Source organism: Phocoena sinus, chromosome 8, assembly GCF_008692025.1.
Source record: "Phocoena sinus isolate mPhoSin1 chromosome 8, mPhoSin1.pri, whole genome shotgun sequence".
Taxonomy (NCBI): Eukaryota; Metazoa; Chordata; class Mammalia; order Artiodactyla; family Phocoenidae; genus Phocoena; species Phocoena sinus.
The window spans coordinates 40,583,735-40,596,874 of record NC_045770.1 but is presented as its reverse complement, the minus strand read 5'-3'; the positions used below and the strand labels follow the sequence as shown (position 1 = coordinate 40,596,874).

At 35.9% G+C, this 13,140-nt stretch overlaps 1 protein-coding gene across 5 annotated transcripts in view; it reads left to right on the top strand.

Moving 5' to 3' along the window:
- DEUP1 (deuterosome assembly protein 1) overlaps positions 1–13,140 on the top strand; it is a 233,610-nt gene that overhangs the window by 170,152 nt on the left and 50,318 nt on the right. For all 5 annotated transcript variants that reach the window (XM_032639856.1, XM_032639855.1, XM_032639858.1 and 2 more), the window contains 3 exons: positions 1,781–1,894; positions 3,900–4,142; positions 10,074–10,219. In XM_032639856.1, the coding sequence (XP_032495747.1) occupies positions 1,781–1,894; positions 3,900–4,142; positions 10,074–10,219 (503 nt within the window). The remainder of the gene's footprint in view (positions 1–1,780; positions 1,895–3,899; positions 4,143–10,073; positions 10,220–13,140) is intronic.

Here is a 13,140-nt window from a genome sequence, read left to right as displayed (position 1 = left end):
AAATTTGTCACTATTTCTGAAGACCCTGTTTTCATGTACCTAATTTTAAATTGTCAAATATCAGAATCAAAGTCAATAACTTTAAATGAACTGTGTCCATTTATCTTAATAAATATGGTCTATTTATCAGGGTATTATTATATATTTAAAACAGGGTCTATCTATATTTCTCCATCTTTCTTACCACCACTCAATTTCAGGTCACCTTTAATTACTATAAAAGCCTCCCAATTTATAGCCTTCTTTCACTGATTATTTTGGGACTTTTGGATTTATAAAATGAAGATTTCCCCAAATAGTCTTTAAAATCATTTCTCTATAGAAAATATGAAATGCCATATTCTCATTTTAAGCAAGTTGTAGCTTTCATTCTCTAAATTAGTATATTTATTTTCCAGCTAGCCAATCCAGTCATTTCAACCATCTTCAAAACATCGCCAATCTCTCTAGCCAAATGAACTCTTTTCCAATTGACGTATTATTGGGGATGGCTAAGATAATCATGGCATCATCTGCATGGCTTTTATGTGGCACTATTATTGTACTAATACTTCACAATTATTTACATGTACATTTCCCTACTTTATTTTATATATAAATTGATTTTTTCTTTCAAAAATTTGTTTCTTTTAATCATGAAATACTTCCAAATTCTCCTCTCTCCACAGTACCTGCTGGACACTAATACTACTAATACTACACTTAATACTACTGAGTTGATAATTGGAAACATCGGTGCATTCATGCCATGTATCTACATTCAGTAATATATCGCTATGGACTTAGTAGCTATAGAGTTTGTTTCCAACCACATTGTTTTCTTTGCAAAATTTAGTGAGAAATGTTTACATTTTTGGAAATATTAATACCATGCTTTTGTTTGTACATCCCTGTACGTGGTGCCTGGCACTTTGTCATGCACTGTGAGCAATACAAAATAATGAAATACATAGTCCTTACCCTTAAGTTGCTTACAGCCTGGACAGAAAGATGAGATATGATGGCCAGCCCTAGGCAAAATTGAGAAGCAGTGAAGTTTTCTTTGGGATTCCCAAAGCCACATTCTTTCCTCTTATAAATTTGTGAACAGATAACCAGGCTTCATGAAGACACTACTTGAGCAAAACGGTGAAGAACTGAGAGCATGCTGTATCAAGGAGTTCTACCACTTCTTCTCCAGCTTAGCCCAGTTGGTACTGCCTAACGGAGGCCTGAGATGGTTGTTCTGTCTGTTCTCAAGAATGGGTCAATCTTGGCTTCACCTGGGATAACAGTTTTGAAAGCCACAGGGGACAAGGTCACTAAATCAGTCCAAGCCCCACCCCCTCAAAAACAAGGGAGCAGGTTTGGTGACTGAGTGTAAAGAATGAAAGAAGGGAAAAAAACTTCTGGTGTCAGCTCAGGAAATAGAAAGGAAGTACTGGTTGATGCAAAAAATTGTTTGAAACTCTGCTATTTGTTATCAGTATTTGTTATAAAATTTGTTTATATTTTTAACAAACAAAATCCTTATTTTTAAAAAGATGCAGTAGAGGAACGATACTCCAATAAAAATAAAAATAAAATAGTGGATTCAATTCCATACTTTCCTAGCAAAAATTAGAAGATATATCTATTAGTAAATCCAAGATGAGTGATTTGATACTTTTTTGTTTTCCTAATGGGGAAAGAATGGATTTACTTTTTTTCTCAGAAGATGTACAAATGAAAGAAGCCCTGTTCATTGTGCTTTAAAATGAATAATTTTTTCAATTTATATTTCTCTCTCCACTTTTTACAGGAATTTGGAGCAAAGTCAAGAGAATGGGACAAGCAGGAGATACTATATCAGACTCATCTGGTTTCTTTAGATGCTCAACAAGAAGTATTATCTGAGAAGTGTAATCAATTTCAGGTACATTATCTAATACTATCCTCTAAATCAGAATAAATTAGAGGTTAAATACTATTACTCTTTTTACCATTCAGCATGTAATCCTTCTACAGATACAAATGCCAACTAAGGGAAAATAACCAGAGTAGGTCCAACACTGGGTAGAGTTACAAGTGCATGAAATATCTGTAATGGTGACTTTAGTCTGTATGTCTCAGAAGGTGGTGCTATTAAAAGTCTCCATTGTTATTATGTCATTAAATAACATGTTTTTGCATGCCTATGAGCAAGTCATTTAGAAAGTCTTAAGATTGCTTGGTCCTGGCACTCTAGAACCTTACAGCCTAGACACAGATAATACATGTACAGGTTTACAGATAATTACTGACAAGAGAATGAAAAGGATACAAATCCTTTTGGAGGTCAAAGGAGTAAGAGAAAAATTTGGACTGAGATAGTCAGGAAACATCCTTCAGCAGGGGTGGGCCTAGGCCTGGGCCTAGAAGAAGAATGGCTATACTTTGAGACAAGAGAGAATGTATTCCAGGTGGTGGAAATAACATGAGCAAAGTCACTGAGGCAAGAGAGCAAAAGGCAAATTCAGGGAATGGAAAGTGGGCCAATTGGCTAGAAGTCCATGTGGGAGGTGAAGGGGCAGTAGGCGGGAGGGAAGGCTGGCGAGTTGGATATTAGATTGTAATAAGCCTTAAAGGCTTACCTAAGGAATTTTGAATTTTTATTAAAGCTGGTAAGAAACATTTTTGTTTGATATATACTTATTTTTCATTCTTTCTTTAAGTTACTTGAATTATATGTTATACATGTTCCCTGAATTCAACAATACAAAATAATGTGATGTAAAACTGATAGCCTCATCCTCTATTTCATTCTTATCCATTTAATATAAACACTGTTAACAATTAGGTGTTTATCTTCACATACATTTTCTTTTGTTTGTACAGATATGTAAATATATGCTTGTGTGGAAATTGTATATTTTTCTTTTTTAAATTTTGCTTTTTTACTTAATAAGCCATGAATAGCCTTTTGAGTCACTACTTAATTAAAATATTTCAAAGTATATAGTGTATATATATCATATATACCATAGTATATCGCAGATGTACCATAATTCTTTCAATCATTTCCTTATTAACTAACACTCAGGTTGTTTCCAGTTTTCTGCTATTACAGTAGTGTAACAAATACCCTTGTATGTACATCTTTAAATACGAATACTTTCGTTTTGTTAAATAAAAATCCTAGAAATGATCGCTGAGCCAAAGGGTGTGTTCATTCAAAATTTTAATAAATAGCAGATTCCTTTCTTAAAAATGATAGTAATTTATAATTCATGAACAGGCAACAAGACTACCCCTACTCTCACCAGCATGGACTATCTGTCTTTTGATTTTTACTAACTTGATGGACTAATAGTAACCTTGACTTCATTTGCTTTACGTTTCTCTGACTACTTGTAAGGTTGAGCATCTCTTCTTGTGTTTCTCAGCCTTTTTCATTTCCTCTTCTGTGAATTGCCTGTGCATAAACTTTGCCCACTTTTCTTTTGTGTTGTTTGTCTTTTTCTTATTGATGTGTAGAAGTTTTTGTACATCAGAAACTACCCTTGTTATACATGTTGACAACTTTTTTGTACAATCCAGATTTTTTGTTTTATTTTGTTTATTTTTTGTCATAGAGACATTTTCAGCTATTATGTAATTGAATCTATGCTTTTTTTCATATCTTCTATATTTTCTTTTTTGCTGAATAAGAATTCCCTAGCAAAAGCCATCTGCTCTACTCTGCATCTTTGCTCTGAGGTTATACAGATATATTTTCTCTTTATGCCACCTGAAATTGAGGTTTTAGAATAAACCCAAGACTGAATTATGAAGGACAAAGCTTCATTATCTAATAATATATTTAAAGATTTTTTACTAATTCTTTTCTATCATTCTTGAACTTTATGTAAGCTTAAATATGATATTCTTCACTTAACTGACACAATTTTCATATTTCTCAGAAACAGGCGCAAAGTTACCAAACTCCACTAAATAGTAAAAAACAGGGCATAGAAGAAGACAGCAGCTCTGAAATTCCTTGGATATGCGAACCAGATACCAGTTGTGAAACCAATGAAAGAGATGAGTTCATTATTGAAAAATTAAAATCAGCTGTGAGTGAAATAGCGTTAAGCAGGAATAAGTTACAAGATGAAAATCAGAAGCTCTTACAAGAACTGAAAATGTACCAAAGACAGTGCCAGGTAAAGATTTATTTGTTTTTCAACTGTTGTAGCCCATGAGTTGTACAAATGATGACTCAACAGCCATGTGGATTAGAAAGCTAATTTTTTATTACATATGTAAATCCAGCTCATATTTCCTCTTAATAAGTAATTCTTACTTGATGAGTAAATTCAGTATTTCCATGGGTACTTTTCCCCACTAGGTGCACTCGGGTTCTGCAGCGACGTGATAATAAATATTACCAGTGCAGTAGAACAGTGGTCTCTCACAGACCTCTCTTCCTAAAAGCCATGGCCCTTTAGCCACACCACACCCTCTGTCCCCAGTGTTCATTCTCTCTGACACTGTGCCTCTTCGCCTCTCAGGAATCCTGGGCTGGAGATCCAGGAAATGATTAAGGGTTTGACAATCTAATCACCTCCCTGAGAGGCATGAGGGTCACTCCCTGTGATTTATCACCATTAACCTTATCATAATCGTTTACCAAATAGGAGGTAACTCCACCTTGGTAGATGTGATGGATGGTTTTTCCAAGGAATAATTTTTTTCTTAACTCAAAAATCTTTTTTTTGTCTCTCTCTTGGAACCGCTAAGAAGGTTATGCAGAATTCATCAAAATTGATCATTACCAATTTCTCGACTAAATATGTATTTCTTATTCATGGCTCTCCCAGTTACTTGAGACATTCTGTGGTTTTCTCTCCCATTCTAGGTCTTATCTCCCACCAGCAAACATTCAGCCTCTTTCTACTGATTCCTCTGTGTCAGTTGGCCCATTTCTTAGTTCCGCTCTATTCCCTCCTCAGGCTGAGGTCACCTTTCCAGGTCATTGCCTGAGCAGACTCCCACTTCTCTAAGATATTCCACCTCAGGCTCTTCTTCCCAGGGTCACTTCTTAGTGTTGGGCCGACTTCTCCTTCCCTCCTTCTGCCACATTGTATGTGGGATTACGTGTGGGATTCATCCTTTCACTTCTTTCTCTGCCAGCATCTATCTTCTGTGTTCCCCTGTCCCCACGTTGGGAAGGGGACAGAGCACAGGCTCCCAGCTTCTCCTATCCTGTGGCATTTCTACGAGAAGTACAGCTTCCCACCCCAAACTCCAGCTTTGTTTGGGGAGGGGGTGTTATTCCAATACAAATGAGAAAGCAGATGTACACAAACCAGGCTAAACCACAAATGCTAAACACTGAGAAAGTCATATATCTTCTAGAAACAGAAAAGTTATCCATGATGCTTTCTCTGGATTCACTAGAATGTAAGTGAGACGAGCCCCCCTCTTCTGCTCTAGAGCTTGTCCAGGTTCTAGTTTTCTAGTGTTTAGCTCGCCATCAGCCCACCAGTCCTGGTGGAGCTGGGTTTGCGTGACTACTAGTTCTGACAGGCTCCCCTTCCTCCCAGGGGCTGCTTCCCCTTCATCCCCCTGGACAGGGGCCACGGGTCACACCTCTGGCCCTGATTTAAAGACGACTTAAATTTACATTTTGCAGCTGTCTTTATACTTCTAGAGGCTGCACCAGGATCACAAGGGTTCACTTGCAGGAAAAAAAAGCAAATTATTCTGGAGTATGTTTCACACACACACAAAAAATATATATTATAGTTCTAATGAAAAGATTTTTGAGAAGTAATTTGCTTCAAAAACTTCAAGGTGTCTAAAAGCTAAGATTTCTACTTCCAGGAAAACACTAATTAATTTTGATGCAACTAGAAAAAAATGCTGAAAATGATGCTTTTGTTTGGCCTTTTCCCTGTTTTACTTCCAAATTTTACTTACGTTTCATTCTTTTGCTTTAGAATAAGTATCAATTATTTACTGCTTGATAGCTGATTGAGGGTTCAAACTCACTGCTTCTCTCAAACCATTAAGCAAATTTCTAACTAAACAGATGGGCCTCAAACTAGTTTTACAAAATTTATATTTTACCAAATGGGAATAATTAGAAGTGAATAATCACTGTAACCAGTGCATGTATTTAGAAAGAAGTTTCTCTTCTCTTTTTGCAAAACTGTCATATGATGGTGTTCCACGTCTTGCACATGAATTTAAAAAGACAACCATTTCAGTCTGAATTACTGTCACTTATTGTATATAAAATTCTCTTTAGTTTACAACACACTTTAATGCCAACTGCTTCTGAATTTTCACACGAATCACATCTTCTCACTTGTCTTTCCACAACCTTGAAATGTGTCAGCATAGCTATTAATTCCTTTGCGTATGTTTATTTACTGTGCTGCATTACTCACATTTTGAAAGTGTACAATATTTCCCATTGGCAGTTAATGACAGAAATAAATTGTTCTGCATTTTTTTCTAATATCTATGCCCAAAAAATGGACCTTTTTTGTTTGCTTGTTAATGTGTCATTAAGGTACTAGAGCAGCACTGTCCAATAGAAATATAATGCAAACCACAAACGTAATTTAAACTTTTCTAGTAGCCACACTAAAAGAAGTAATACGAAATGGATGAAATTAATAGATAATAGTAATAAACTTTATGTAGCACAACATATATCCAAAGAGTTATCATTTCAACATATAATCAATGTAAAAAATTATTAATGAGGTATTTTACATTTCTTTTCATACTAAGTCTTCAAAATCTGGTGTGTATGTTACACTTACACATCTCAATTTGGATGTTTAGTATTCACCGGAAGTTCCCAATCTGTATTAAGATTTCATAAAATTTACAGTTAAAAAAGTAGAGATTTACATACCCAAGTTGTTCCAAGCAAACTTGAAAGTGTTCCAGTAACTGAATCAAGTACCAAAGAATCATTTTTCCTGAATATTTGCATCCACACTGACAAATAATTGATTTGACTTTTATACAAAAGCATGCTAATTTTAAATCACCTAATCTAAGTTAAATCACCAATTCTTGTGTCAACTCAGTATTATTAACATTGAATTCAAAGGGATACTACACAAGTCAAAAAACAAATCAATTTATCACTATCAACAAAGCTTCTTTTTTTGCACTTTCTAGTCAATTTTACATAATGCTGTCAATTATAATTAAAAACTTTCACATATTCCTTCATGTTAGAAAAACCTGTCAAATCATTATTATTGTAAAAGTTTCAATTCTAATATAAATTCTTCTACCTGTGCAGCTAGATCACAAATAAGCTTTTTTTTCCCTTAATGATATCTCCAAATGTCACTCTTTTTTTTTGGCGGTACGTGGGCCTCTCACAGTTGTGGCCTCTCCCGTTGCGGAGCACAGGCTCCAGACACGCAGGCTCAGTGGCCATGGCTCACGGGCCCAGCCGCTCCGTGGCACATGGGATCCTCCCGGACCGGAGCACGAACCCGTGTCCCCTGCATCGGCAGGTGGACTCTCAACCACTGTGCCACCAGGGAAGCCCCAAATGTCTCTCTTTTAGGTATTATTTTCTAATGACAGTACACAAATAGACTCCATTGTTATCACATTTTACAGAATTCCATGGTGACACTACATTTCATTGTCCTGGAGTTAGAGCCCTTTTGTACCCCACCCCTTCCGCAAGTGAAGGCAGGCCCACTCTTCTAGATGCAGGTTCATGTTAGATTGCTTCCTGGTAGTAAATCTGCAATGCAGGGAGCCGGGAGAGTGCCTTCCTCAATTGGGTAAAGTAATCGATGAAATTCACATCAAGTTAATTTGTCTTTCTATTTGCTAATCTATTGTTTCACATTTCTTTTGTTTATTTTGGAATTTTAACCTCATCTGAAAAATCCCTGCTGTTTGAGACAAGGACTTTATCCAAACAAGTCTGTTAGGTCACCTATTTGAATATATTTTCATTCTTATTTCCAAATCAGCCAGGAATTTCTGGGGCTAAAGTATTGCAGCTAGGTCTTTTACTGAGCCCAGGTCTCTAGGTCTCCTGGAAAATAATACATTATATTTAAGGCTTTGGTTAAAAAAAAAAAAAAAAAGGACAGTTTATCTGGGAACCCATATGTCCTATACTGTCTGCATGATTATAATCCTAAGCTGTGAATTTTGCATAAGAATTAATAAGAAAACGTATGTCCACGTAAAAGCTTATACATGAATTTCATAACAGCATTATTCGTAATAGCTAAAAAAAGGAAATACCCAAACGTTCATCAATTGATGAATAAATAAAGTGGTATATCTATACAATTAAATATTATTAATAAAAAGGAATGAAGTACTGATACATGCTACAACATGGATGAACCTTGGAAGCGTTATGCCCAGAGAAAGGCACCAATCACAAAAGGCCACATGTCATATGATTCCATTTGTATGAATTGTGCAGAATAGGTAATTCCATAGAGACACAACATACGGTAGTGGTTGCCAGGGGTTGGAAGGAAGGGAAAATGAGGAGCAGTTGCTAATGGGTATGTGGTTTATTTTAGGAGTGATGAAACTGTTCTGGAGTTAGATAGTGGTGATGCTTGCACAACTTTGTGAATATTCTCAAATCCACCGAACTGTACACTTTAAGTGGGTGCATCTTATGGTATATGGATTATATTTGAATGAATCTATTATTGATATATAAAGCATTATTGAACAAATGATTTTTTGAAAATGTCAACAGTGGTTTCTTTACAGCCTTTATTAGCAGTGCCCTCAGAGCAACATCCCCCCCCATCTTTACCGATAAGCTACAGGTCTGCTTTACTTATTTTGCACGAAACAATTATTTTTGCGTCTTGAATGTTCTAACTGGACTAGTAGACAAAAGATCTGGATTTTTCCATTCCAGAATCTGCCAGTTATGAGCTATGTAACTTTGGACCAAGTCTGGCCCTCAATTTCCTCATCTATAAAAATGGTGATGGATTTGATGACTTGGGTCATCAAATATATTAATATGTATTTAATATTAATTACATTAATAAATGTTCATTTCTCTGTGTAATTGAGTGGAGGAGAACTGTTGATATGAAAGGACTCTTCCATTCCTCTCTCCCAGAGAGCAGCCAAGTTCTGCTGGAGAAGGTCACTCAACAGGTCATGGGCACAAACCTCAAATGAGTATCAACATTGCCAGGAGTCCTACTGTGTTGCTCCAAACAACTAACTCTCCCATGCCCATTGAAGGCCATCTCAAACCTTCTCCACTCTCAAAAACCCCTCCCTTACCCCCACCTCCACCTCTCCTTCCACTGACCTGACATTGCCTTTTTCCTTCACAAGGAAAATAAAAGCCAACAGGTAGCCCCTCTCCTAGCTCCCCATTTCCAAATGCATATACGTGTCTCCATTCCATCTTCCTTCCTTCTTTCCTACTGCAGGAGCAGAGGGACTCTTTTGCTTTAGGCAGTTCTTTCACTTGTGCTTTGGGACCCACCTCACCTACCTTCTCAGGAACCTGACACTGTTAGTATTACCCCTTCTCTCTCCCAACTAGATCCTTCCCAACAGCTTCTAAACTTGCTCAAATCCCTGCTATTAGCCAAATAAAACACTGGGCTCACAGGATTGCTGGTATTTCTAGTTACCAGCTGAAGTAGGGCTACTATTGGGCAATAGTGGAACCGTAAACCATGGTTTATAATTCACTTTGTTGGCCAGCTTTGAAATTAGATTTTTCTTGGCTATTATCTTATTTAAATTGGGAATTATTTGCATTAATTCAAATTTTATGCATTGATATTTTATTCATACTTTTTATGTTTCCCTCTTTCATACAGTATGGCCATATTTGGATGCTTCTTTGTCTTTATCACTAGACTGTAAGCTCATGAGGACAGATCCTGTGACTGTATCCTCAGTGCTGAGCACAGAGTAAGAGCTCAGTAAATATTTGTTGAATAAATGAATGAAATTCTGTAAGACAGAGCCAGCAAAGGATTATATATCAGTTCATTGGAAATTAGACTGCTTCATAGATGTTAAATATTTTTAAAAGTATTATACATCATGGTATCCAAATGTGAGGATTGAAATGTTTTGATGTTTTTATTTAGGCCATGGCAGCAGGACTCTCAGAGGTGAAAAGTGAGTTACAATCACGTGATGATCTCTTGAGAATTATAGAAATGGAACGATTGCAGTTGCACAGAGAATTATTAAAGCTAGGAGAGTGCCAAAGTGCTCCAGAAAATAAAAAAAGGTATATTTTTATATTCAGCAGCCAGAGAAAAACTATTCAAAACATCATGTTTGAATATTTTTAAGAGTTTTATATTTGAAACTAGAATTAAAAGTCAGTTTTATATTAACATGCTGTTAATTATTAGGTAATATTAAAAATAAAGTTAGTGGGGGCTTCCCTGGTGGCGCAGTGGTTGAGAGTCCGCCTGCCGATGCAGGGGACGCGGGATCGTGCCCCGGTCGTGCACAGGTCCGCGGAGCGGCTGGGCCCGTGAGCCACGGCCGCTGAGCCTGTGCGTCCGGAGCCTGTGCTCTGCAACGGGAGAGGCCACAACAGTGAGAGGCCCGAATACCGCAAAAAAAAAAAAAAGTTAGTGATTATTTTATCTTCAAAATCAGTATCTTTACTCACCTAGAAAATTATATCATGTTCTGATATGTGGATATTTATGTGTCATAATGAAGTTAGAGACTTTCTTAGAACTTTATTCTTCAGAATATCGTAAAAGCAATAGTATAGAGCTGGTATTTAATTATCAGTGTTGATACATAAGATTTATTCCATAGTTTTCAAATGTTTTTATTTTATTGGCCTTAAACCTGTTACTAACTTTTCACTCATAAATGTTGTATTTATTTTGGCCTCCACGCTCACCACCGTGTCAGTTCCATTAGAGGTTTTGTTAGACCAGACTTTTTTTCCCTTTTTTAAAATCAGACAGATATTGTGTACTACATAACCACAAAGGAAATGGGACTTCAGAGGATTATTAAATGTTTATGTTTGTGAATAGACAGTTTGACTGTTCTAACTATTCACTGATGTTCTAATTCTCATTAGAACTTGAATCCTTCATACATCTGAAGGCTAATGCCAGACCAATGATAGGACTTTAGAAACTGAATAGCTAAATGGTAAGGGATATTTTATTGAAGGATAATTACATTGTTTTAAAGGCAATAACTATTTCTTCAAAGTTGTGGGATCTGCTAGCATTTCTTTGAGATCTACACTTAACAACAAATGGCAAATTAAGATCCGTAAAAATGACCTACTGTGCATCTAACCAGGGATGGTAGAATGCCTGTTAGCCAGTTAGCATTATAGAGTGCTCAAATATATAAGCTATATGTCATCACTACTGATCATTAATAAATCCATTGGAAATATATTATGTGCAAGGCACTGTCCCAGCGTGGTGAGTTGGTGAGAAATGTCTTCGCGCAAGGAATGTATATGCCTAAAAACGTAAGAAGTTTCCTACAAGAGCAAACCATTCAACCCATGTCTAGCTCTGGTTTGTGAAGAGCATTGTAGGTATTTTCTCTGGAACTTCCTCACAAGGCCAATGCTGAATTCCAGACATTGCCAACTGTCCTTCAATACATGATTTAATCTAAAATCTTGCAGTTATTCACATATTTGGCTAATACGACTCTTCTGGTATGCCTGCTTGCCGTCTTCTATTTAAGTTGGTATATATTTTGGTCTCCAAGCTACATCTTTCTAATTTGGAGGATATTCTTCAGTTCTAGTATTCTGAGATTTGATGAAAAGATAGATATTTAACTTTTCACAGCTTCCATTGTATTTTAGACTTTGGGCAGGGTCTTCTCAGCCTTCATCTTTCCCACTGAAAGTTTCTAATTCTTTTAGTTTGTTCTCATATGAACATGATTCTATCCTCTTTATTGTTTTGGTTTTTTTTTTTTATTTAGACTCTGTTTTGTCTTTACAGCTCTATTAAGGTGAAGCAGCCAAGGCGACTGACTGTAGACACACAATAGCTTTATAATAGTAGCATTATAATGTCTTCATTCATTTTCAGAGCCTTTCTCCATAATGCTAAGATTTTGTTAGCTTTTTCTTTTCTCACTTATAGAAACACCTTGGACTGATATGTTCTGAGAGTTATAAAAATAATTTCTACATTCCCTTCTTACAAGCTAAATAATAGTTCCTTTATATTAGCATGATTATTGTTTTCTTCTTTGAACTTGTCCACATTAAAGCTTGACGTTTGTTCCATTCACTCGCTGAAATTTATAAGATCATTATGAGGTTTTACCATTCAGTTCAGCATTCCACTCCCTGAATTGCTTAGGAAGAATTAAAAAAATAGGAAATTTCATTTTTCACCTTTTTAAAATCATAGCAAACAAGAGAAATTTAAGATTGATCCTGAAATAATGTTTTAGGAGAATATTGGATAAAACACTCACAATATATTACTGAGTGGGAAACAAAAGGGGACTGAAAAATAATGTGTTCAGTACATTCTAATTGTACAGGAAACATGTATGTTTTTATACACATATGCACAGGCAAAAAAGACAATTAATATACACAAAAATGCTGACAACAGTTTTTCCTAGATGACAATTTATCACAGTATATACTCTGATAAACTGTTTTCTACACTTAACATGTATATTTGATAATCAGAAAAAAAGCAGTCTAGTCCAGACATATGTACGTCAGGGATATCACTATTCATTTATACCTTTTAAAAGAGCCCTTTATTTTCCATCTTTACATTAGTTATTTCTCTATCATTACTCAGATTTTGTTGTGTTTGAATGTGTGGCTTAAGTTTTTGATTTGTGGAACTTTTTTAAAAGCTCTTTGGAAATCTAAAATTATGCTCACTTATAGGTGGGTACATTCCTCAAAACCCCAGACTCTACCAGGTTAGTCCAGCAATAGTGGAAAGCATGTTTCTTTCCTTGCCTGGTTATCTTTATTTTTCTGTTTTAATGTTTTTTTAATTTTACCAACCTCCCTGATGTGGAAGTGAACATTACCTGTTTCTAGTTCTCCAACCTTCCTTTGGAAATGGTACTTTTTATACTAGTTTCTGCCTTTCCTCTCTAGTGTCCATATATGGTTGCTATTCCATTTTATAAATTGAGCAGCCAAAAAATAGACATATTTGCACT